This window comes from Castor canadensis, chromosome 16, assembly GCF_047511655.1.
Source record: "Castor canadensis chromosome 16, mCasCan1.hap1v2, whole genome shotgun sequence".
Classification (NCBI taxonomy): Eukaryota; Metazoa; Chordata; class Mammalia; order Rodentia; family Castoridae; genus Castor; species Castor canadensis.
Genome location: NC_133401.1, coordinates 45,197,704 through 45,223,740, shown reverse-complemented (window position 1 = coordinate 45,223,740; position 26,037 = coordinate 45,197,704). Strand labels below are relative to the sequence as shown.

The window sequence follows — 26,037 nt, the reverse complement described above, 5'->3', positions numbered from 1 at the left end:
GAATTAGTGTAGGTGACAATGGCTTAAATGTGCTATGCCAGATAGCAAATATGCATCTTCTCTTCCATTTATCAACCATGGCAGACTCATTCATTGGTTTCAACATTCTTACACGTAGAACCTAGTCATGACCTCAGACTTCCTGAACCACTACCAGTGACTCACAGATGAAATGTGTTTGGCTTCCTTGCCTCCCCATCTGTCTCTAGTGCTTTAATCTGAAGGAGAGACTAGTGGTGATCAGGTGATCAGGGTGCCATAGAGTGGGCTCGGGGGTTAAGCTACCTGTGTTAAAATTCTGTCTCTACAGAAAGTAGGCTCCTTTCTGTGTGAGCTTGGAAAACTTACTTAACTTTTCAACTTCTTTGTTTGTAATATGGGGTATAAGAATTAGACCTACCTCATGTGGGTTGTAGAGAGGATTGAATGAAATAATATGTAGAGAAAAGTGCTTAGTTATATGTGCCAGGCACACATAACTCAATATGCATATAACATTAATTACATGTATGATAAGAGCTTGGAGGTGGATGAAAGGAAAAGTGCTTGGATTGATAGGTTCTTGTGACACCCCATCAATCTGTATGGTATTCAAAGATTCATTCTGTCAATGTGAATTGACCCCTTTCATTCATTCATTTAGGAAAAATTATGTGCCAGGTATACAGCCAGGTTTCTAGGATATAGCTTTAAATAAGAGGAGTCCTTTTCCAAGTTTTCAGTGTAGTGAGAGTAAAAGCCATGTAAACAGATAGCTACCCCATTCTTAATAATTGCAGCCACTGGAGTTTTCACAGGGTCTTTAGGAATACTGTGTGCAGGTGGAGTCTTCTTGGAGATAGGGTTAAATTTGGCATGGAAGAGATACTACCTCTGGCTTGCCTCTTACCAGTCTTGCATATGTAGTGGAGCCCTTGTGGAATTGCTACTTCCTGGTCTTGCTGGTGCACAGGTCAGTAGCACATGTCAGTAGCCTAAGCATTCATTCAGTCACTCGACTGACAACCTCAAAGTTTGCCACTCCTCCCTGAGCCACTGTCCCCCTAATTCTCAGAGCTGATGGAGCTGGGGAGAGAGAGGTGAAGATAAATGAAAGTAGCCTCGAATTTTGTCAGAATTTATAGTTGGGCCTCTCTTTGTGCCTTAGGCACAATAAAGTCAATGAGTATATTCCCTGCTTAAGTCAGGATAGAGCGAGTCTCTGTGAAAGCCTTAGATGGTGACAGTGTGAAATCTGGGTGGGGGAAAAAGATTCCTTTTTCTGATGGGGGAAGGAGTCCATGCCATGACCCATCCTGTCCCCTCACTGGTGTCTTACAGTAAGCAGCTGTTGTGTGATGTGATGATTGTGGCGGAAGATGTCGAGATAGAAGCCCACCGCGTGGTCCTGGCAGCCTGCAGCCCCTACTTCTGTGCGATGTTCACAGGTATGATGAGGGCACACCATAACTTACGGTACTGGGAAAATATTGAGGGTGGTGGACTGGGGGGAGGGGAGAAATAAAAGACTACAGAACCCACCGTGAGGAGCTTCTCTGTTCTCAGCTTTGCACCATGGAGGACTGGATGGAAAAAGAGCCTCAGCCTGGCCAGCAGGACATGAAGAAAAAGGAGGTAGACTCATAGGGTCCACTAGTTCTCAAGCCTTAGCATGCATCATAAATCACATGGGGGAGCTTGTTTGCCATGCAAATTCCTGGACTTACTGTCGACCTTCTGAGCTCTTGTGCAGATGGGGACACTGAGGCTGAGAGAAGGGAACAGACTTGCCCAAAGTCACACATTGAGTGAGTGGGTTTGGCTTCTTGACACCTGGCTCATTGTTGTACCTTTGGACCCACATTGTGTTCTTCCCTAGATCTTCCTTCCAAGCAGGTGTCAGGGGCCCCCTCTAGCCTTTATGGAAGTGTAGAGGAGATTTGGAGAAGTGATGGTAGGTTTGGAAGTGATGAGACAGGAATAATCCGTATCTCACATAATTTCAGCACCCTTACCAAGTTTCCAGGAAAGAAGTAGCCTTGTCTAACTATATCGCATCTGTTATGTCTGGGCTGAATTCCCTGAAACCCACGGGCTGAGCTTCCTGTCTACACTTCCTCCCAGCACCGCCCCTGCACCAGGTACATGCGGTGCTCTATAACCCATTGCTGAGGGAGGAGGCCGTCTGGGCTTGTGAGACCCCAGCCCGGTCAGGTGCCCTTCCTACATGTTTTTCTAGTGCCTTGTGCCTGCTCTGAATATAGTGACCATCACTGTGACTTGTGGCCTGTGAGTTGGTGTCTCCAATGCCCATCCATTGGCCCTCATGTCATAGACTGCTCCTCATTCTGTTAGTGTCTCCTCCTCAGAGAGACCTCCTCCCACTCCCTGTTTATTTACTTATTCATTTATGCAGCACCAGGGGTCAAACTTAGGGTCTTGCCCAGGTTAGGCAAGCACTCTACTACTTAATCTACATCTCTAGCCATACCAGGCCTCTTTCTATCCTATAACTTGGCTTTACTTTTTTCACATCAAACTTACCACTATCTGAAAATCCTCTTGGTTGTCTATTTTTTTTTAACCTGTCTCACTTCCTGAAGACAGGGACCTTGTTGGACTTGTTTGTTACTATGTTCTGAGTGCCTAATACATAGCAGGATTCGAATATATTTTAAATTAGTCAATGAAATGTTTCCTGCACTTGGTTGTGAGCTTTGGGCACGTGGGAAGCATTCGTTGTCAATGTTGAGTCCTCAGTGCCCACCACAGGTAGCAGTGAGTGAGAGAAGGTTGAAAGGATGAGCATGAGTTTGATGACTGGTGTGTGAAGAACATTTCTGCAGAACATGCTCTGATTATCCTAATATGCTATGAGGCTGGGCTAGACTGGGCCTTGTTGGGAGAACCTTGGCATTGCAGTGGGAGAGATCCTTGCATGTGTGTCTTCTGGCTCTTCATATGAATTTGCTGGTCTCAGCTTCAAGTTTGCCGTTACCTCATTTTGAGCCATGGGCCAGGAGTTTCACAATGTAACTTGGAAAACCAGGTACATTCACTACATGTGCGTTTGAGCCGCACTCCCTTTGGAATGGTCTCAAACTATTCCCTTTCTCTCCCTTTCCTTCACTCATCTCTAGTTTTCTTAAGATGGCTTATTTTGTCTTTGATAGTGTCTTAGCTGCAACTTCAGTCAGTATCTCTGCCATTTTGTGTGCTGCATTTTGGGAAGTCCGGCATTGAGAAAGGAATCTGTTTGCAATTGCGACGAATCATTGTGTTGGCTCTACTTCTCGATAATGAACTTACCTCTGGGGTGGTAGAAAAAAACAAAGTGATTTTAGAAATTTGGAGAAATCATGCTTCTGAGGCAGACCTTGGATTCTAGTAGTTGAAAGGAGGTTAGAGTCAAGAGAAGAAAGTACTCTAATGGAATGACAAGTCCAAAACTTCCATTGGCTCTGGTTACCACCTGTCCTTACCCCCAGCTCATTTGCCCATCCATCTAAACACTATTTGCATATGTTGATTACAGAAAAAGAAATCAGGATGTGAATAAGTAAAAAGGAAAAAAATATATGTATTACAAGATTTAGGTACAAGTATGGTTTATTTCCTTTCAGGTTTTGTATTTATAAATACAAACATATATTTTTGACATAAATGAGTTTATGATATATACATATAGGTGTCAAATGCCTTTTTTTGATGTGTATATCTTTAAAAAACATTCTGTGCTGCCTAAGTCCTGCTCCTCTTCCATTAACCTCAAAGCATGACTTCTTTAAGAGGGTCTTCTATGACTGCTCTGGACTAGTTAAATCCCTTTGTTACTTACTCCCAACATGCTTTATGCTTTCTTTAGTGTTACTGCTTATCTCAGTACTTCCTTAATATCTAATTTCCCTGATCAGTCATAAACTTTGTGAGGATAAGAGCTGCATCTTCTTAATTCATTGCCTATCATGATCTGCTGTGTAAGAGATGCTCAATAAAAATGGGTTTAATTGAACTAAGCAGTGTATCATGGATATCTTTCCAAGTCAACAAAATCGTATCTCCACCCTAATTGCAATGGATTCATCAAATTCCATCATCTGCATCCTAATGGAAAATCCATTTCCTTATTTGTTGGAGATTATAGTTCTTTCTAGCATTTTCCTATTATGAGTGATGGTATAATGGACATTTTAGTCTTTATTTACCCACTTGGTTATGTCCTTAGAATAGGGATAGAAAATTCTTTCTTTAAGGCCATGCACATTTTGAAAACTTGTGAGACATGCACCACTCTGTCCTGCTCCTATCAGTACTATATGAGATTTGTTTACTTTTGAGGCCTCTTGGCTCTGATTAAAACATGGTAAATAGGTATAAAAATCTCAAGTAATATTGCAAAATTTTGTTCTGCTCACCAGATTTGCCTTCAAAATGCTTAAAATTCATCATGAAAACCCAGGTGACTCTTAAGTCCATTTCCATCAGTTTGCTTATGCCAAGGGAAAAGAAAATACATGTGCCTTTCTTCTGATTGAGTTGTATGGTTACAATCTTTTGTCAGGCTTAAGTGTTTTTATTTTTATCCTCTGAGTTCACGTTGCCCAAAGGTCTTTTGGTGGTTCCAAATACCACCTCCATACCCCTTCACATGTCCCGCTATGACTTGGAATGCATAATGTGAAACCAAGTTCTGAGTGCCCTCCAGACAGTGCCCACATCCAGCCAGCTGGTAAGACGATCTGGGGTGGGCAGTCCCCTGAATTGCCTTCCACTCCTTTCAACAGAGTGTGAGTGGAGAAGCCAGCAATGCTGTGTTGTGGTTACCATTTTCCTATAGGTGTGTAATACTGAAGACTCCTCCCTATCCTTGTCATCTCCTCCCTATCCTTGTCATCTCCTCCCTATCCTTGTCATCTCCTCCCTATCCTTGTCATCTCCTCCCTATCCTTGTCATCTACGTCCTAGGAGATGTAGTTGTCCTATATAATAGCCTAGTCAACTTTTCTCTCTTTTCATCATTCCCTTTACTCTAGGGTCTGCGTACTGTAGTATTTGTATTCTGTACTGGTCTCTGATCTTCACATCATCCAGGTACTTTAAAAACAGCCCCATCTTATGGTGTTAAAGGGGCAGAGGACTCAAGAATGTGTGGGCTCAAGGGTTTTGTACCTGTTATTGTGGCTAAAAGACATGTGGGCATCCATTCCAAATGGAGCTCTGGGAGTGAGCAATGCCACTTTAAAAAAAATTCTTTTGTACCATACACATTGGATGATTTAGATTTTTTTGTGGCATGGGGGTTTGAACTCAGAGCCTTGCATTCACTAAACAGGGATTCTACCTCTTGAGCCATGTCCCCCACCCTAGTTTTTGTCTTTTTAAAAGAAGAGTTACTGTCCAATTTTTCTTAGATTCAGGGCAATGTTCAACTGGTCTCTTTGAACTTGTGGTGAGACAAGTTAGGGAGAAGTGGTTAGGATTGTGCTAGGGATGAGACAAGAGACTTAGGATTTGGGTGGATATCCATCATCCAGAAAGTAGAACCCTGAGACATGTACTCTAGAACCTTTGTTTCACTCTTTCTGCCTGCCAGACTCTATCTGGATCTGGCCCATGGCCTGTGTCTATGTTTTGGGTGCCTTCAGGTATATTGATGCTTTTGAGGAACTTCATGTAACATGCAACTTAGCAAAACTTAACAGGGAGGTAGAACTAGTGAGCTACTAGTAGTAGCAGATAAGGTCTGGTTTCTGAGAGTTTTGTCCTTGCAGAGTCAGCAATTGAATAGTTCATCACAACAGGGTTGGAATTATCAGAGACTGCCTGGGACTAAAGCATAATGGCCTCACCTTAAATGTGACTGTCAATTCTTGAGTTAGTCACCTTTGAGCTGAAGTGTCAGTGTGCATAGGGTTTTTTCTTCCTGTCCCTCAGGGATTACATCAAAGGCAAACCAGGAAAGCATCCTTTCCTGGTTTAGGACACCCAGATTTGGAACTGAAAGTTGCTGGAGTTATATCTAATAATATGTTGTTGGTGATGTAGAAACAGTGAGTTTTTCAAGCAGTGATTATGATTGTGGTTCAACAGAGGAATGTGTAGTGCCTAGGAATAGAGACCACTATTCTGTTCCTACCACGTTCCCATTAAGGAAGCAACTGTTTTGACCAAGATGGCTGAGCTTGCTCAGCCAAATATACATCATCATGGGAGATCACTATTGGTAAGGAATATTTTATGAATGTTCATAGAGGAGGCTTGGAATTGGTGGTGTGAAAGTCTTTTTTGCTGAGGATTAAAGACAAGAGTGGTAATACCACCTTGCATTGGGAGAGGGTGTGGTATCTTGGGACAAACTTTGGAACCCTAATGACCTAGTTTCTAATCTTAACTCCAAGAGTCAATAGGTATGTGGGAAATTCATTTATCCTCTTTGATCCTCAGTTTTCTTATCTGTATACTGAAATAATATCCATGGAACAAATACAGGGAATAGGTAGAAGGCACCCAGCACAGAATAGGTACTTAGTAATAAAGTTTACTTTTGTTATTTGTAGAGCTCTTGTGGATATAAGGGTTGCCTGTTACACTGGCCATCCAATGGTGGTGACAGTTGGTGTGAAACACCTGTGTGTCTACATAGGCACATCCTTCTGCCACTAGCTGAGCAGAAGGTCCGTTGGGGTGGAAGAGGTATGAAAGTCCAGGGAAGGTGGGTGAGGGGATGGTCTTCATCATTGTGATTCTGCTGGGTCCCACTGTCTCAGCTCTCACACTGTTATTGTCTCTCTTGATTCTCACACAGTTTAGGGATAAAGGCAGAGCAGGGAATGTCCTTATTTCATAGAGATGGAGGCCAGACTTTTGAAGTCAAATGGCCCAGACAACTGACATCATGTGGGAGGGTTGGCTAGGATTCACAGAGGGGGCAGATCACTTCTTCTCTCATACGAGATTGAACAGTTGATGTGGGCCTAGTGTTCAACTCTAGCTAAATCAGTTGGCAAGGCAGATGTTAGCCTTAGACAGATAGGAGTTAAGAATACCATCTTAATACCTATGAAGGATCATTGTACACAGGATAAGGATTTTCCAGTTTTTGTGCTACCTGCTGCATGTGACTAACTTGTAGCAAAAAGGATTCAAGTTAGAAGCAAGGAAGAATTCTATAACATAGAATGTCTGGCTGATATTCTCTGAAATTCAGATCCTGAGGCGGCTGGCTGGCCCGCCTGGGAAAAGCTAGCAGAAGAGGCCTCTTGGGTTGACCTTAGAGATGGAAAAAGACTTACAGGGCTCATTCTGTTTTCTAGAAGTATTTTATCAAACGATTACAGGCAAGTGAAGGACCAAGAATGACCCAGCCCTTGGTGGTTTTTACCCTTCAGGAATTACTACAGTTCATGGGATTATGAGATATGAAGAGAAAACCTCCCTTCTTCCTTTTGTTCCCACCCCAACAAATATTTTCTAAGTGCTTGTTTTCTGCCAAGCACTTTGTGATGTGCTGAAGCTGTCTTGAGAAATAGGCCTGACAAAGTCCAGCCTTCTTGGTTCTTGCTTTCAAGGTATTGAGTGCTAGCTTGTCCTCAAAAGTCTGACCAACACTTTGAGTTTGTGAATACTTTTATCAAGGTCTTTGGTTAGGGCCAGATTGAAACTATAGAGGGATTTAATAGAAATGACACAGGGTCTAGATTTGGGCCAAAGTTTCAAAACCCAGCCCTACCTCTTACTACCTAAGTATAATTTCCTCTTGAAATGCCATTTCTGTGATTTGTAAAAAGACAGTCATATCATCCACCTCCAGAGGTCCGAAGGAATAAATGAAATAATGTGTACAGACCCTTAGCAGAGGGCCTGGCATACAACAGTGACTATTATTACTGCCATTTTCAGAGCTGATTTAAGCTAATGTCTCAGTTTGGTGTAGTAATTTCTGTTGTTTTATAAGAAATAGTAAGGTTGGATTTTATAAGCCTTTGTGTCTTATATAGGTCTTTAATTTACTTTATGGGAACTTTCTTAGAAAATAACTTGTTAAACCCCTTGTTATTCTTTCACGTCATTTTTTTCAAGAACTTAACATTGAAAATGAGAAGTTTCAGAGTTTTTCAAAGAAGCAAGAAAAAAGTTCCCCAAGGACTCACTGGTTAGAAAACTGTGTTAAATTTTGAGGATCACAGAAGCTTGTAAGGATCTGATAAAAAAAATCTATCATCTCAAAAAACAAAACCCTGAACTTTTTTTGTATATATACAAATATTTTCATACATTGTCAGAAGTTTCCATTTGTTTACCCCAAAGTTAGAAAGCCCTAATCTAACTCCCAAAAGTGAATTCCATAGACAGAAAACAGTCAGCCAGGCTTCAGTTGCACTCTCATGGTAGGCTTTCCAGCTTTTGGGTTCTTGTAGGCTGCCTGGTTTTTTCTTTTTCAGCCTTATTTTTTAAGGCCTAAATTTTAAAACTAAGAATTGGCCATCTTTGATTACCTTTTGCAATATATTTTTCAGTTGAACCTTCACTAATGAGTTTCTTGATAGTTATTTGGAGAAGGAAGTTTAACTTAGATTTCCTTGTCTATGCTTGATTTTTTGTTTGCATGTCTCAGCATCAACTGCAGAGAGATTGGCAGCCTGACGTAAGGGTAGAGGGAGCATCTTCTCCCACTTTCTCTTTGCTCTTCCTCCTGCCCCAGGCCTCATTGTGCTTGGCCCTTTCACTGACCTTTTCTGTAGTCAGGGAAGATAGTGGAGGGTCTCAGGGTCCACTTGGTCTGGCAGAGAAGGGAGCAGGCACCCTCCACTTTTCTCCCTGTTCCAGAGTCATTCAGTTGACTTTGGAACAAGATTGATGATCGTGCGTCAATCCAAGGTGGGAACCTCGGATTGATGCATGATCTTGTGCCTTCTATGCAGCTTGAAGGTGGGCATCTGCAGCCCACGTGCCGTACTGTAGTTTATTTTCTTGGTTCCATGCATGAATTCCACAGAGGGAAAACAACCACTAAGGCTGTTTTCACACCTATATTAAGGCTTCTCAATGGCTTGTTTCCTCTAGTCAGGTTGCTCATTATTTCAGTCTACAAAGATACATGTGTCGCCCGTCTGTCCTTAAGTCAGCAGCCCTAGGTTGAAGATGCTTCAGGTGTTGTCTGAGGAGTCAGGGGCTTCAGGACTGTGGGAATGTGGTCCTGCTGCCCTCACTCACAGCCTTCTTTCTTGGATTTTTATCAGGGCCTCCCAACTGTTCACCCTGCAGTTTCCCCTCTGCATCCAAAATTTCATTCAAAAAATACCATCTGAATTGATATCATTCTCTTTTTCAGAGCCTCATAGAGGTGCTACCCTTTGGATCAAGTCCAAGCTCATTTGCATGAGTTCTGGGCCCATCCATGTCTCCAGCTTCCTTTTTTGCACCACACCCCACAGATAGCCACACTAGCCTTTTTCCCCATTCCCTAAATGTATCCTCTTGGCCTGTTACACTCTGTCTTTGCTGCCTGTGGAGCTCCTCTTCCTCCTCTCATACCCAGCTCAAATGTGCCCTCCTCTAGGATGCCTCACTGGAGTTCCCAGGCCTGGTTTATTGCTTCTTCTCTGTGTTCCTGACGTTTAGGATAGTGTGGTAGTTATAGTTCTGGACTCTAGAATCAGACTCTCTGGCTTTCAACACACTGTGGCCCTTTTCTAGATGTGTGACCATGGCAAGACAAATTACTGACCTTGTTGGCCTCTGTTTCTTCCTCTGTAAAATGGAGGATGTCATTAATAAACTTCCTAGATTGTTGTGAGTTTGGGAAGAAGAAGCAATTGAATGTGCTTCACAGTGTTTGGCCGTGTTAGCACTCAACAGATGTTACTTTTCCTGTTGGGGTGGTACTTTGTGCCTACCTTTCCTAAGTCCTTGTCATCTCACTGATAGATATTTTGCCTCTCCATCTTGCTAGACCTGTGCTGCTCATTGAGGACAGCCACAGATCTGGCCCTGTGTGTAGAAATTTGTAGGAAATGCTGGTTGAATGAGTTATTGCATGCTGGTTTGCCTTCAGGGTGAAATTGGGAAAGAGAATGCACATGGTTAGAGTGACAGGTGATCAGAGGCCCAAGATTAATGTAACCTCAGCATCAACTGGCTCTTCCCCCTCTGTGCCTGAATCCCTTCCATCACTTCCCACAGCACAAGCAGGATGTAGAAGTACCAAGTTCATGTCCTTTTTGTTTTTGCTGTGAACTGTAGGTGACATGTCTGAGAGTAAAGCCAAGAAGGTGGAAATCAAGGACATGGATGGACAGACCCTCAGTAAGCTGATTGACTACATTTACACTGCGGAAATTGAGGTGACGGAAGAGAATGTGCAGGTAGGCTCAGGGTGCTGTCCACGTAGGACGTGCTTTTCTAGCCTTCCCTTGTTTGCCCCTCACACAGCTCAGAGGTCACTAAAGGGAAGCTGAAGGTGCAGAAAAGTTCAGTGACTTGCCCTGGGTCAGATGATCCCGCATGCCTGCCTGCCTGGCTCAGGCACATAGGCCATAATACCTCTGAATGAGCCTGGGCCCTGGGATCAGATAGTATATATTTTTTAATTAGTGTATATTGTACAAAGAAGTTTCATTGTGACATTTCTATGCATGCTTATAATATATGTCGATTGTATTTACCCCATCACCCTGCTGCTTCCCACTGGTTCCCCCACCAAACAGTCCCTCTTTTACATTCATTTTATTTTTTTGTTTTTTTTTTAGGACTAGATCTTGCATATGAGAGAAAAAATGTGGTATTTGTCTTTCTTAGTCTGCCTTATTTTGTCTGACACGATGATCTCCAATTTTATAGATTTTTCTACAAATGACATAATTTTATTCTTCTTTACTACTGAATAATTCTCCATAGTGTATACACCATATTTTCTTCATCCATTTATTGGTTGACGGGCACCTAAGCTGATTCCATAGGTTGGCTGTTGTGAATAGTGCTGTTGTAAACATGAAAGTGCAGATATTTATTGGGTGCTGACTTACATTCCTATGGATATATGCCCAGGAACAGTATAGTGGGAGCATATAATAGTTCTATTTTTAGCTTTTCAAGGGACCTCAATACTGATTTCCATGGTGCTGCACTAATTTACATTTCCACCAATGGGGTTTGATGGTTCTCCACTCCACGTCCTCCCCAGCATTTTTGTTTGTTTTCTTAGTGATAGCCATTCCCCCTGGAGTGAGATGGAATCTCATTGTCATTTTGATTTGCATTTCCTTTACGTTAAGGATGTTGAAAATTTCTTCATGGGTTTATTAATCACTTGTACTTCTTTTGAGAATTGTCTGCTCAATTCATTTGCCCACTCTGTTGGTTCTCTCTCTCTTTGTATATGTCTCTCTCTCTCTTTTCCTTAGATTGTCCATTGATTTTGGAACTTTGTTTCCTTTTGCTGTGCAGGGAGCACATAGTTTTATGCAATACCATTTGTCAATCTTGCTGTTATTTCCTGGCCTATTGGAGTCCTATTCAGAAAGTCCTTGCCTGTGCCTCTATCTTGAAGTGTTTCCCTATGTTTTCCTCCCATAGTTTTTTTTTTTTTTTTTGTCTTTTCTTTTTTGGTGCTGGGATCAAACCCAGGGCCTCACGCATGCTAGGCAAGTGCTGTACCACAGAGCTACATCCCAGCCCTCCTCCAGTAGTTTTAAAGTTTCAGGTCTTACATTAAGTTTTTTGATGCTTTTTTGAATTGGTTTTTATATAGGATGAGAGATAGGGATTCAGTCTTCTACTCGTGGATGTCCAGTTTTCTCAACACCATTTTTTGAAGCGGCTGTCTTTTCTCCAATGTGTGTTTTTGGTGCCTTTGTTGAAAATCAGCTGGCTTTAGCTAAGTAGGTTTATTTCTGGGTTTTCTATTCAGTTTGTCTATATGTCTGTTTTTGTGCCAGTGTCATGCTGCTTTTGTTACTATGGCGCTGTCATATAATTTGAAGTCAGGTATTGTGATACCCCCAGCATTGCTGTTTTAGATCAGGATTGCTTTTGCTGTTTAGGGTCTTTTGTCCTTCTATATGGACTTCAGGATTGATTTTTCAATTTCTGTGAAGCATGCCATTGACATTTTCATGGGGATTGGCGTTGCATCTGTAGATGGTGTTTAGTAGTGTACCCATTTTCACAGTATTAATTCTGCCAGTCCATGAACATGCTAGGTCTTGGGAGTGGAAAGTCTTTAACTTATGTCGGTTCAGGGTCTGTGAAGGAAGAACCAGAAGCTTGGGCAACCCCTCTTCTGTCCAGGTCATTGTTTCATCAGGAGCTAGAGAATTTGCATTTTACCTCATTCCTGTTTGAACATTAGTCATCCAAAGGTCCCTGAGCACAGAAGTGCCCAGATGCAGGACTGAGTCACAACAGGAGTTGCAGTTATGAAACATATCCTTTGCGCCTTTTCCCTCTTTCACAGCCCTTTCCCAGGATGGAGGTGAGTTCATGATTGCTTATTCTTTTAGCTCAGTCCCAGTGGTCCTATTATCTGCCATGTGCCACTGAGTGTAATAGGGAAAGTGGTGATTCCATTGCCTGCCCTTGTGGAGTTTGCAGTCTAGGGGCAAAGAGAGATATTCATCAAATAAGCACAAAACAGTCCCTGTGCACAAATTGTCATCAGTCCCTTGAAGGAAAGGAAGGTGGTGCAGTGATAGAGAATAGCACGGGACTCAGTGATGGAGGATGAGACCTGGGAAGGCTGCTTCCAGAGATGAGCCTTAAGCTGAGACTGTGGGATGAGTGGTGGGAGGAGGGTTGCTCATAAGGGGCCAGTGTGCAGGCATCAATCAGATGGGCCCACAGAGCCCGCTTCTGCTGCAGAAACAGTCTCACGATGCCCACGGTGATTTCACCTCATCATTCCTCTCTGTGCAGTTGAGGCCCATTTTACACCTGCCAAAATGCATGGTATTTGTCGCTGGTCATTTCCATCTACAGCTGAGTGGGCCGTGCAGTGGTTATCTCCTGGGTCTAGTCACAGAATTCAATCATCTGAATGACATTTGGGCAGTAACAGTAAGCACAAAGTAATTTTATATAAAGTGAGTGGGAAAGGGTGTGGAATTGTATTAGAACCAGCATCCCTCTGTCTTTCTTTTTTTTCCCTTTTTAAAAACTAACATATGTTAATTGAATACAGGGGTTTCATGGTGATAGTTCCACACAGGACTGCTTTTCATCATGTATTTATTTTTATTTTTTTATTGTTGTGTTAGGGATACACTGTGACCTTTACAAAAGTTCTTAAATATGTCAAATATATCATAGTTGAACTCACCTCCTCCATCATTCTTCTTTGCCCTCCCCATTCCTGGAATAGTTTCAACAGGTCTCATTTTTCCATTTACATACATGTGTACATAGTTTTTGTACCATATTCATCCTCCCACACCCTTTCCCCAGCTCTTCCCCATCCTACTGGTACCACCTACCCCCCTTCAGGACCTGCTCCACCTTCTGGTTCTCCAATTTTGTAAAAGAAAAGAGACATTTTTGTTTAAGATAACTACACAGGGAGCTTCCTTGTGACATTTCCGTGTATATATGTATTAGAACCTGAATTGGTTCATCCCCTCTATTTTTCTCCTTTCTACCTTAGTTCCCTTCTTATGGTGATTTCAGCAGGTTTAAAAATTCTATATTCATTTATTTAATGACTTTGTTTTTTTAAAGTTCAAAGTGTTTGCAAATTTGGATGAGCAGATGAGGTTCTTCTCTGGATCATTATTGCCTGGTTAGGCATCTGATATTAATATCAATAAGATTATAATAATAATAAATAAGGTAATTAATAATTAAACAAGTAAATGGTAATGAAGTAATAGTAGGTAAACAGGTAATTTTTGCAACTTTGGCTTAACCCAGAGCTGGACTCTCTAAATTAGGTCACAGAAGAGTTATTTTAAGGCAAATGGCAGCACATAACATAGTCAGGGGGCTCTGGAGAGAATGGCTTTGTCACCCGTACCCCTACCCTTTTTTTTTTTTGGTGGTACTGGGTTTTGAATTCAGGGCCTCCAGCTTGCTAGGCAGGTTCTCTACCACTTGAGCCACACTTCAATCCCTTTTTGCTTTAGTTATTTTTTCAGATAGGGTCTCATAATTTTTTTTTTTAAAGCTGGTGTCAGACTGTAATCCACTTACCTATGCCTTCCCAGTAACTGGGGTTACAGGTGTGAACTATGATGCCTATCTTGTTTGTTGAGGTGAGGCCTTGCTAACTTTTTATTTGGACTGGTCTCAAACTGTGACCCTTCTGATCCCCACCTCCTAAGCATCTGGGATTAGAGGTATGAGCTACTGAGTCCAGTCTTCATCACTGTCTTTAAAATTGCTTTATAGGGGGCAGGGGACAGAGAAGGGGAGAACAAGAGTGGTTCAGTTCAGAGGACAAGTGGAAGTAGGGATGAGAGGGGACTGAGTACCAAGGCAGACCTTGTCCACCTCAGCTGGCCCCTGGCTCCCAGAGTGCTCTCATCCTAGTGCTTTCCCCCTGCAGGGTCAGTTTTCCTATCTGGAAAGTGAGGGCATGGAATCCAGTGACCTCTGGCCGGAGAAGGCAATCACTCTACTGCCTCTGATTTGCTTCCTCTCCCTCCTACCAGAGCCTCTCCACCCTCCCTCCCCTGTGACCTCCCTCTGGAGGGGGTCAGTCTTCTTATCTGTAAGGCAGAAATCACAATGCATCAGAGATGGCCTGTGCCTCAGTGCTTTCATCTGTAATATGGCATAATAATAGTATTAATCCTGATAGGATTGGGGCAAGGATTAAATAGACCGACAGAGGTAAAGTACTTAGAATGGGGCCTGGTAAGCAATAACCATTGGTTAGTACTACCTAAAGTGGGGAGGTGGTGATGCTGTTGCATGTCACGCGGACCACTTGGCCTAGTTTCTCCTCTCCTTGTTGCCGATAGAGACTGAGGGGGAGGAGCCAGGCAGAGAGCAAGAGCTGTGGAAGGGGTGAGGGACTGAGATGACTCCGTCCGGTCTGGAAATAACTGTGATTTCTCCCATGTGGGAAAATACATTGGAATACCTCCCTCCCAGGTGTACCTGGGATACTCGGCAAGAATAGAGGCCCGGCCAGGTTCCCGCTGTTGCTCTGAGGAGAGGCCCTTGATGGACTCTGCTAAGCAGCCAGGGGTGGGGAGACATGATCAGAAGGTGCAGGCTAAAGGGTCACCTCAGTTCTTGCTCCTTCTTTGTGATGGACTGGAGTGAAGTTGCGTCTTATTCTTTTGTTCCATCAGTCATTTGATACACATTTTTCTGCGCTCCTAGCCTGTGCTACCAGACAGAATGGGCAAAGAAGGTGCTGCAGCAGGTTGTTCCCCAAGGAGCAGCTGGTCTGAAGGTGGAGACAGATGGCTAAGCAAATGGGTGTCCAACAGCACGGTGAGCAGGGTAGAGTGCGCAGGAAGCAGGAAGTACTCATTGCCGACCCAAAGAGGAAGATCAGGACAGACCACACTGAGGAAATATTTGGGCCAAACCTTGAAGAAAGGTGGGTGGTTGGGCCTGATTCCCCTGTCTTACCTGGGCATGCCCCCCTGGGCTGTGTTCCCTGAGGATCTGCTGACTGAGGATGAGTGTGGAAGGCAGGGCAGCAGGTACAGGGGCTCCATGAGGGGCACTGTGTGGGGTCTTCAGGGAGCTGTCATTAGTTAGCCCCAGTGCATGATACTAACACTTCCTTTTCCTTTCACTCTTCACTCTTGAACCAGGTCAGGGTTCCTGGGGGTGAGTGGGGGAGAGGCAAAACAGAGAGGGTGGAGAAGAAGTGAGTTTGGATGGAAATGGGGATTGTTCACCCTGGAGGCCACTGCTGGTGTTGTCTATGAAAACAGTGAAGACTGGGTGCCCTGAGATGAGCGAGGAGGCACGGGGCTCTTGGGTCATAAACTTGGGGCTTGGTTCAGTGGCCATGAGGACCACACCTTAGTTTCTTTCCAGCCATGCATTCCTTGGAGTGACTCTGAGTTGCCCTGCATGGTGGAGGCAACAATCATCCTGACTGATACTAACACTGATACTATACCAGGCAACGCCAGTCACATAACCACCCAGTGGGATGACTGCCATGTCTCCCTTTTATAGCTGAGGAAGCTGATGCCTGAAGGGGTTCAGTAACTTTCCTGGGTCATAGGAGTAAGGGGAGCCCCTTCCAACTCACTGTGCTCTACAACTATGGTAAGCCCTGGCTTCAGCTCCTGAAGTTTTGTAAATGGAGCATTCTGTATGTACCAAGCCTTGAGTTCACTGCTTTAAATGGATCACCTCACTTGATCCTCCCAAACCTTTAAGGTGGTGCTATGATAACCCTGACTTTACTGCTGAGGAGGCAGGTGCAGAGGGGTTAGCTACCTGTCCTCAGTCACATGGGTACAAAGTGCAGAAGTCAAAACTCAAACGACACTTGTGATCACAGTGCTGTTCTGCCAACTCTCCTATTCATCTGTACACCTCTCTTTTTGGTTTTCTCTTCTCTCAGCAGGTTTTAATTTGGCACTGTTACTGGGCCAGCCCACTGTGTGACTGATCATAGGCCCTGGTGGCCGGTCCATCACCTGGTGTTCTGGCTGGGTCCCCTCTGTACCAGACCCTGCCCCCTGCAATTCCAGGAGTAGGTGCTCTCAGAGGCAGGGCATTTCCTCTTGTTTTTGCTAAAGGAAGCAAACTCTGTGACGGGATATCCTCTACTGTGTTTTCTTATTATCCGAGAGAAAAAACAAAGTAGGGCTTACACATGAAAAATGGAGGGCTGGCCATTTGCAAACTGAGGGGGAACCTAGAAATTCTTTGCTGAGGGCTATTCTAGAGAAACTGCTAAGGTGGTGAAAGGAAGCTAGAAGTTTGTTTTGACATGAGGTAATCTTCCATTCTGTTGGATAGCTCCTACCAACTACTCATCTTCTTGGGTCTCAGCCTCTTCCTTCATGGACAAAGCAGTCTATCCTAGTGGTTCTACCCGGACAGTCTTAACTTGAAAGTGAGGACTGAGCTTGGTCTTCTGGTCATAGTCTTGCTACTGCGCCTGCCCAAGGAAGTAGATTTTCATACAAGAGAAGAGAAGAGAAGAGGAAGTCCTCTCAAAGCCCTGCTGATGTGGAAGAAGGAATTGACGACAGTCTCCTCATGGATGTTTGGCTTTGTGGGAATTTATTTTCTACTTGTGTCCAGAGCCCAGAGCCCCATCAGGTTTGGCTCCAGTCTTTCCCTGCAAATGCTGTGTTTGAGCAGCAATATTTCCTTCAGTCTGCACATTGTCCCCCCTCAACAGTCTGAGTTCCTTGATTCTTTTCTTCACACCCTCCTGTATGAAGTAAGTAAAGGGAAGAAAAGAGCCTTTGACTCATAGCTAATTGCAGTGGGAGATCAAAGAGAGGGAAAGAGCAATTAGAGAAACCACAAGCCCCGTTCATTTTAGGAAGTCAGTTCAGAAATGCTCAAACAGGATTGGGGGGCGGGGGTATGTGGAGAAATGTAAAGCCTCATGATTTTTGTTTTGCCTTCCAGCAGTAGGGAAGTTGAGAGCTATGTGGGTAGCTCTATCCAGTGAGGTTTTTAAAACTGAAAGTGTAATCTGAGGAGTATGTTCAGGAAATACTTATTATTGCACTTCTCTGGCTGGTTGTCATGAGCTGGAAATTTAAGAGCCAAACCATGCTGCTGTCTTCCTGGTGAGGAAGGGAATGGGGGAAGGGAGTGTGAACTGCATGCAGCATGATCTTGCTGGGGCTTGACAAGGAATGCAATATGGGGGGAGACTGGGCTGTCAGAAATCCCGAGTTACTGGAATGAGGTACCTCCAACTAGGGCGAGTAAGTGTCACAGGTTGCACAGAACAGGGGTCTCCTGAAACTAATGCTAAAACTGGCAAGGTCCCAGGAAATTCTGGATGATTCACCCACCTGTGGCCCTAACTTCAGGAGTTGCAACTGGGATAGGTCAGGGGGTGTAACTAAGGTCATTTGGGGACTGGGTACAGAGCTTTCCATTCCTTGCGTGTACTCAATAAGAATAGTTAACGGATCTCCACTTAACTAGCAGCAGAGACTTATCTGGTCTTGGAATCTCTTTGGCCAGATTGAGCAAGCTCCCAGGTTAATTGAGTTTCCCAGTTTATGGCATCTAGTCGGGAAGGAGCTCAGGTGGTGGTGAGATTTGGACTTAGGCTATGTTCACCTGTGGTCTAAAACTCTCAGAAAAGGATGATTTTTATCTTTTTCTTCCAGAAAATACCAATGATATGGTGCCAGTTACCCTGACTTGCTGTGGGCATAGGCCAGTGGGAGAGAGGGTAGGGCCTGAAGGGAGGAGGATTGGGTTTTCCAGAACTCAGTTGCCTTATGGGAGAAATTTAACTGATAGGTGAGCAGAACCTTCCTTATGGAGAGTAGACACTTGGCTTGGATGGTAGGGGTCTTGGAGGTCACTGCATGTGGGCAGGGATGATAAATGGGGACCAACCATCTCAGTTTTAACTGAAAGTCTGGGAAACTCCTCAGTCCTGGCAAACCAGGACAATTGATTAGCCTAGTGGAAGGACAAGGTCCCAAAATGACCAGTGAGGAAGTTTTTGATCAGGGCATAAAGAGGTGATGAGAGTGAGCTGAGGGCTCAGAGCTGTTTTAGGAGAATGTCAGGTTCCAGAATTTAAATCACTTAAAAAAAAAAGACTTTTGTAGTGTCCAGAATAAAGAAAACAAATGCACCCACAGGCCATGTCTTCCTGGGCAAGCCCTTGTGGATGGGAACAGCTGGAGTCTGGCTGACTTAGCTACTCCCCCTGAGAGCCAGGGGAGCAGCTAAGAGCGATGACCTGGGGTCAGAGGATTGTTTTGGGGTGAATGGATGCAGGGGTCCCTAAGTTAAGCAGCCTTAAACCAAAATTTTATGCTCTGTGATTTTTTTCCCTCTAAATTTCCTTTTGGAAAATTGATCTGACTTCCTACCCTTTCCACAGGGTGAGGGTGGGATGGCAGAGCTGGAGTGGAGCAGGACTGTGGCCTTCAGCCTGTATTTGTGATCAAGAGGGCAGGCTTCAACAGTTGAGGGAAGGTAACAGGGAAATTTGACAGGGATTGGCAGCCCAAGTGCCTAGCTCAAGCCAAAGGTCTTCCCTGGCTCTTAAGAAAAAAACATTTGCACATATACCTGAGCAAGAACTATTTCTATCTTCCAGGATACATGGTAAGTACTCATGTGTCCTGTAACCTTTTTAAAGAAAACTCAAATGTCCTTCTCAGGGAATGTACCCAAACATGTTTTCTACTTTTCATCTGTTGGGTAGAATAGAGTGTGATTGGCTGAATCCTGAGGGTTCTGGGGATGACTCTATTACTCTAATATACAGTAATCTCCACAAGAGCAGAGTCTGGTTTATTTTGCTTGTGCTGACTCTTAAAGCCTAGAGCAGTGCCTGGCATATAGAGTTTCAACAGTCAAGTAGTGAATGAGCTAGGGACCAACTCAGTAAGTGCCTTTCTGAGTGAGTAGAGTACACTAAAGGCTGTACTACAGTAGGTCTCACACTTGACTGAACATTGGAAGTCTTAAGAACATCTCATTCCCCAGGCCACATTCTCTACCTACCTATAAGCAAGAATCTTTGTAAGAGACACCTTTGCATCATTATTTCAAACCCCATTGTATAGCCAAGTATGAGCATCAGTGCTGTAGGGTCTCTCTGTGTGTGTACACGTGTGTGGGCGTGTACATGTGCAGGGTTTTGTTAATTCAAGTGTGGTTCCTGGACCTGCAGCTGCAAGCATCACCTGGGGTTCCCTTACAAATGTGGCTCCCAGGCCCCGCCCTAGCTCTGCTCAGTCAGGATCTGCGTTTTAGTAAGATCCCCGGGGATTGATGTCACTGTGGGATGCGCTGCTTAGAGGTTGTGGGGGTACGAGAATCCCTTGGAGCTTGGTCCAAGAAGTGGAGAGTAGTGAGAAATAAAACTGGCAAGCAGGTTGGAAAGTGTGGATTTGCTGAGCTGGCAGTGGAGAGCCATGGGAAAGTCGTGAGCATGAAGCGAGGCATCAGAACCGGAGCAGTGCTTTGGGGGCTGAGTCCCTTCAGTGGGATCTGGTGTCTGAGAATGTCACCTTCTCTTGCAGGTGCTGCTTCCAGCAGCCAGCTTGCTGCAGCTCCTGGATGTTCGGCAGAACTGCTGTGACTTCCTGCAGTCTCAGTTGCACCCCACCAATTGCCTGGGCATCCGTGCATTTGCAGATGTGCACACCTGCACTGACCTTCTGCAGCAGGCCAACGCCTATGCAGGTAATGGGGAGCCAAGCCACTGCACCTCCCCTGAGCTTGTGAATTTAATCACCTGGCCTGCTGTAGATGCCTTAAAGAGTATGAGAAGTGGTCTCTGCTGGAAGCAGTTATGATTTAGTCAGGGGGAGAAGGAGCAAGTGTGGTGATAATTAACAGTAGACTAGTTTAGCTCACTGTTAAGTGGAGTATGACAGATTGATAAATGATGCCACAGACAGTAGAGGAAGGAGAGCTGAGAAGGTTTGGCAGGAGGGAGAGTAAACTGAGCTAGGTGGTGAAATAGATCCTTTTAGTTGTTGAAGACAACTTTTGCTTTGGTCATACTGTTCTATGTACACGATATGAAAAGTCATCTATGGTTGCCAGACTTGTTATGATGAGGAAGTCTCCCTGGCTCTTCTTTCCACACTATTTCACTTTCTAAAGTTCCTCCTCCTCTCCTTCTTCTCCTTCTCTTCCTCTTTGTTTATTTTTGTGCTAGGGATCCATCCCATGACCTTGTACATGCTAGGCAAGTGCTCTACCACTGAACTGCACCTCTAGCCCTCTACTTCCATTTTTCTAAGCAATTTGTATATCCTGTCAATTTTTGAGGTTTTTTTTGATTTAGACATCATCAGTTGATTTCTCTAGAAGAATAAGATTGGGCAGCTACAAGCTTTCCCCTCCTGCACTTGCTCTTAACTTTCCTTCATTGACCTGTTATTGTTCTCTTAACTGAGCTGAGCCATGTGTTACGGTGTTATAATGAGAATTTTTTAAAATCAGAAAGGCAGATAATAATTGCCTTTTTATTTTGAATGTATGTGCTAAGACCACTAATTTTTTTTTTGGATTCTTTTTATTATTGTTGTACTGGGGGAACATTGTGACTTTTACCAAAGTTCTTACAATGTATCATAGTTGAGTTCGCCCTAAGACTACCAATTCTTGTTGGGCAGATACAACTGAATGATCCTTCTCAGTCCGAGGATGTGTTCACTCCACTTCATTTTTCTGGGAGACATTCTCCCTCCTAGACCTTGTCATTCTATTATTTTAAGGGGTTCTTGTAAGGGAGTAGAGATAAATTTGAATATTCAATCCACTGCATTTAGTCATTTATTTCAGTTGAAGAAAAGATCATTTGTGACCTAGGAAACAGAAATGGCCATTTTAATTGATAAATTCACTCATAGCTACCTTCTTTCCTTGCAGTAAAAAACATCATTTCATCCCCTACCCAAACAAATGCTGTCATAATGCTGTTCTGTTTTGTGTCTCCTGTTGAGCCAGTGTCTGGAAATAAGCTGAGGACCTGCTGGCTGCCCACCTGCAGCTTGCTGGGCTGTACCAGTCCCTTGGTCCACGAGGCAACAAGTGTCGTGCTGCTTCTTGGCATCCTTTTGCTCATCCTTTTTGCTCATCAAGCCCTTGACTTCTGGAGCCTGTACAGATTCCAATTTCTCCCTGAAGTCTGTCTCTGAGGACACACATGGGACCAGTGGTTAAAGTGGCTGTGACGATGATGGCTTTTGTGAAGGACAATCCCAGTATTACCAGTCCTGAAGCCTGCTGCCTCTTGCTGGCTCTGTTTGTCCCTGGGCTTTCTTGTTTCTCTGCTCTCCCCCTTCCCTGCATTTCCTCACCCCCTTTCTATCTTTTCTCAGGGTGCCTTTCTGTCCCTCGTATGGGCTCTCCAGCCCAGCCTTGGAAGAAGCCACTCCCTTGAGGGATGCTCTCAGGCTTTTCTTAGCAGGAGCTAAACCAGGTTAAGCATTTGCCGGTGCAGATTTTTTTTTTTTTACAAGTGTTTACCAGTGTGGTGGCCAGAGTACAGTGCTTAGATGCCAAGGATTTTCTGACTCCTCCTTTCTTGTCTCACTCACCAGCCCTCTCCTACTTAGTGCATGCATACACATGTGTACACACAAGCACATATCCCATCTTTTTATAGTTGACTCATGAGATCATCTCTGGAGTATGTTGAACCCTCACCTTTAAAAAGGTTTCTCTCACCACTCTTAGCACCCATGTTTGCTCCTTCTGCCTCTGCCTCTGTATGTGCTGAGATGCATTTGTGAGAGAGTGAGGAGGATGCAGTGGTGACCACATTAATCTTCCTGGTGCTCGTTGGTCCTGATGCTGTCATAGTGATTGGCTTCTGGCAGCAGTGTGTGTGTGTGTGTGTGTGTGCAGATACCTGGTGAATTATTTTTAGCTAGCATTTACTGAGCTCTCACTTTGGGTCACACCTTATGCTAAGCATTTCATGGGCATTATCTCATTTAATACATACAGCAGTGGAGGAAACCAAAGCACAGAGAGGTGACATAGTTTGAGGTCATATAGCTAATAGGGACAGAATCAGAACTGAAACCCAGACAGAGTCAGCATTTGTAACTACTGCCTTCCTTCTACAGCTTCCAGGCCCAGTTTGGACATATGGCAGCCCTGTGAGTCAGTGAGGAGTGCAGGCGTGTACAGTTGGCATTTTCCTTGGGAGGTGTGTGCCTGACAGCCTGTGTCATGTAGTCGCCAAATCCCAACAGCAGACAGAGTAGACGGACACCAAGCTGTCTGCTAGACACAGGGTGTGCATTCATCCTGGGGTGTGGGAAGCACCATGTGGGTGTCTCCTTCTCTTCCTGGTTGGGCTGCTGCCTCCTGGCTACATGGAGCCTGTTCTTTCTCTGCATGAGTGAGCCCTCCTCCTTTCCCTGGTTTGGTCAGGCTGGGAGCCTCCTCCCTGTGATGCAGGCCTCCTGGGGAGCCTGTGACTGTCTCCTGGATGGCTTTCTCTGCAGTTCTTAGTTGTGCCTAGCAGAGAGGTCATATTTATATAGTGGAATGATAATGCAGAAGTTGTAAGACCAGGATGAAAAGACATGAGAAGGTGTGAAGTGAAGGTAAAACTATGCAGTATTTAGAGAAGAGAGTAAAAAAGATTACCTGTGCCTGCTTCCTTAGATTGACATGGGCTTGCTTTGTTTCTTTGGTCTCACATCCCTGTCCTTGGATGGGGCCTTGTGCTCTCCGCCATTGCTTGCTTCTTGAGACAGATCTGCCACTTTTACCACCCTGAGAGTGGGAGTGTAGGCACCCACTAGGATCAAAAGGACATTGTTTGTCCTGTGGTCACAAGCCTTCCTGGGTGTTTTAAGCCTCACATTAACAGATGTTTTAAGCCAACAAATTGCAAGGAGACTTTCCAGATCAGAACCAAGAGTCAGACCAGCTGGTATTTGGAGCTGAGTGACCCTGGACTTGTCATCAGAATGATTTGGGGCTTGGGGCAAGAGGAGAGAATCCTGCAGGACTTGACACTCCTGGGCTGCACTCTGGAGCCTCCCAGTCACCCTTACCATCTGAACTGAGAGAGGCTCAGACCTGGGTGCCTGCTAGAAAGATGGGAACCCTTGGGTTGTCACCACCTGTGCTATGGACCACATGTACTTTTGGGAAGGAGAACAATTTCCAGGGATTGATTCCCACCCCCAGCCCTGTTCTTCCACCCATCTCTGACCAGTTGGGCTCTACCTTCACATGTCTGTAGCCCCCAGTTTGCCTCTGAACCTTGCTCCTTTTCCTTTTCCAGTAAAAGCTTTCTTTTTCTTATATTATTACTGCTGTTGCTGTTGCTACTTTAATACAAATCACATCCATGATCATCACAGAAGAAGCAGACAGGCCTGCAGCACATGAGAAGCACCACAGTACTACCTGAGAGAACCACTGCAGCATCTTGCTGTGTATCCTTCTGGGTCTTTCTGGATCTTTTTTAATTGTATGTGTATGTTTCCAGCTTTAACAAAAATTCTTAGCAGCATATTCTGAACATCTTTCAATATCAGCAGATACATTTCTGTGTCATTGTCCTGAAGCTTTACAGTAATAAAGGCAAGTTCTTCTTGTGCAAACAGTATACCACAGAGGTATAAAAAGTCAATCTTCTCCCAGGCCCTCTTGGAAGATGGCAGGAGGAGTATATTGGATGTCTCTAAAGAACATATATATATGTATGATTTTAACTGACACAAGTAGCATTTTATACTCATGGTACTTTTGTTCAACTTCCTAGAAAATCTTGGAATTCTTTGCAGATCCTTGAGTATGGCTGTATCTTTTTTTAAATCTGCTGTACCATATGGATGAAGTATAATTTATTTCATTAGTCCTCTCTTGAGAACATTAATGCTTCCAGTTTTTTCTTTTATAGAAAATGCTTCAGTGAGAATTCTTATATGTAATATTCTGGAGTACACTTGCTAATATACCCATAGGATGCAATCTTGACAGTGTAATTGTTGGACCAAAGAGAATGTGCAGGGCTGGGGATGTAGCTCAAAGGTAAAGTGCTTGCCTCACATGCACGGAGCCCTGGTTTGATTCCTAGCATCACACATGCACACAAAATATTGCCAAATTTCTTTTTCTGAAAAAAAAAAAAAAAGGAACCTTGTTTTTGAGGCTAGCTCTTGCTTTCTGACACATCTCCAGCCTCCCTGGTGAGAAAAGGATGTTGGGGGGCCTGGAGAATCACCTCTCTTCAACCAGCAGCCTGTTTGATTTCCTGTTTGGAGCAGCCATGTCTCTTCCGGCTGTGACAGTCCCTCCTGCTACCTCTGAATCCATTCTGTCTTTCAGGGTGATGTTCTAGCCTTCTACTGTGATTTGTGCTATTCTGTGGGACATGAGGGTGGGTTCCACATTTAGAAGCTGACTGCTCAGACTCCTAACCTCAGCTGACGGCATCCCAGTCCTCCTGAGTAGTTAGCAGCTGGAAAAGGGACCCTCATGTTCTGCACAGCCTGTTTCTTGTCCCTCATTATTGTTGTTTCCAAGGATTGCTTAATCTTTAACCTCAGAGGCCAGGACCAGGTTTATGGGGACTCTGTTGTTTGGTAATTGGACGGCCATGTGCTGGACCATCAGCAGAGCTGGTGGGAAGGATGTTAATGGGACCTCATTAATGAAATGGCAATTAAAATTCTTTGGGCATGTTGTTTACATCAGTCTGCCAAAGCTGAGCTGAAACCGTTCAGCCACGGATGGAAAAGCCATTGGATTTCACGTGCTCATGTAGAGAAATGACTTTTTTTTTTCCCCTATTGATTGAGTCATTTGAGATAATGGAATGAAGTAATTAAATTAAGGGCAGCAGGAAAGTTTGACAAAACATTTAAGAAACATGAACTTCTGACTCAGTGAGAGTCATCTTATAAAATAGCTGCTCCCAACTTGGCATCAAGGAATAACCGATGATGATGATTACTACAATGATCATGATGATGAAGATGGTGATGAAGATGGTGGTGGTGGTGGTGGGAGCTTTTTACCATTTTGAACATGTGCTGCGAACTAAACATGGGGCTACACACTTTTTAGTCATTTCCTTGTTTTGGTCACCTAACTAATAAGAGGTAGTTACTATTTTCTCATTTTGTAGATGAAGAAATTGAACCTCCAGATTGGTTTAGATGACATAGCTTGTAAGTAGCAGTGCCAAGAGTCATAGCGAGGCCATCTGACTCCAGAGGCCTGTGCCTGAGCCCGTTGTTGACTTTCCTACCTGCCCAGACCAGTGCAGCTTGCCTCCTAGGTGTTTGTGTCAGTACCACCTCCCCTTGTGTTTCTGCTTCCAACTTGAAGGAGGAAAATGAAGCAGCAGTGGCAGAAGGTGGTTTTTGTTGCTAGTTCTTCTCTTTTTTTCTTCATTTGTTTCTTCAATTTTGGGGGCAACAGGGAACTTCAGTGTCA

General features: G+C 44.1%; 1 protein-coding gene across 9 annotated transcripts in view; it reads left to right on the top strand.

Annotated features, from left to right (window-relative positions):
* Klhl3 (kelch like family member 3) overlaps positions 1-26,037 on the top strand; it is a 112,320-nt gene that overhangs the window by 28,810 nt on the left and 57,473 nt on the right. For 3 of the 9 annotated variants that reach the window (XM_074058859.1, XM_074058857.1, XM_074058861.1), the window contains exons 3-6: positions 1,321-1,427; positions 1,546-1,614; positions 10,222-10,343; positions 20,136-20,298. In XM_074058859.1, the coding sequence (XP_073914960.1) occupies positions 1,321-1,427; positions 1,546-1,614; positions 10,222-10,343; positions 20,136-20,298 (461 nt within the window). Of the gene's footprint in view, positions 1-1,320; positions 1,428-1,545; positions 1,615-10,221; positions 10,344-15,725; positions 17,342-20,135; positions 20,299-26,037 lie in introns of those variants that run through there. The other 6 variants (XM_074058858.1, XM_074058864.1, XM_074058863.1 and 3 more) reach the window with 6 other exon arrangements.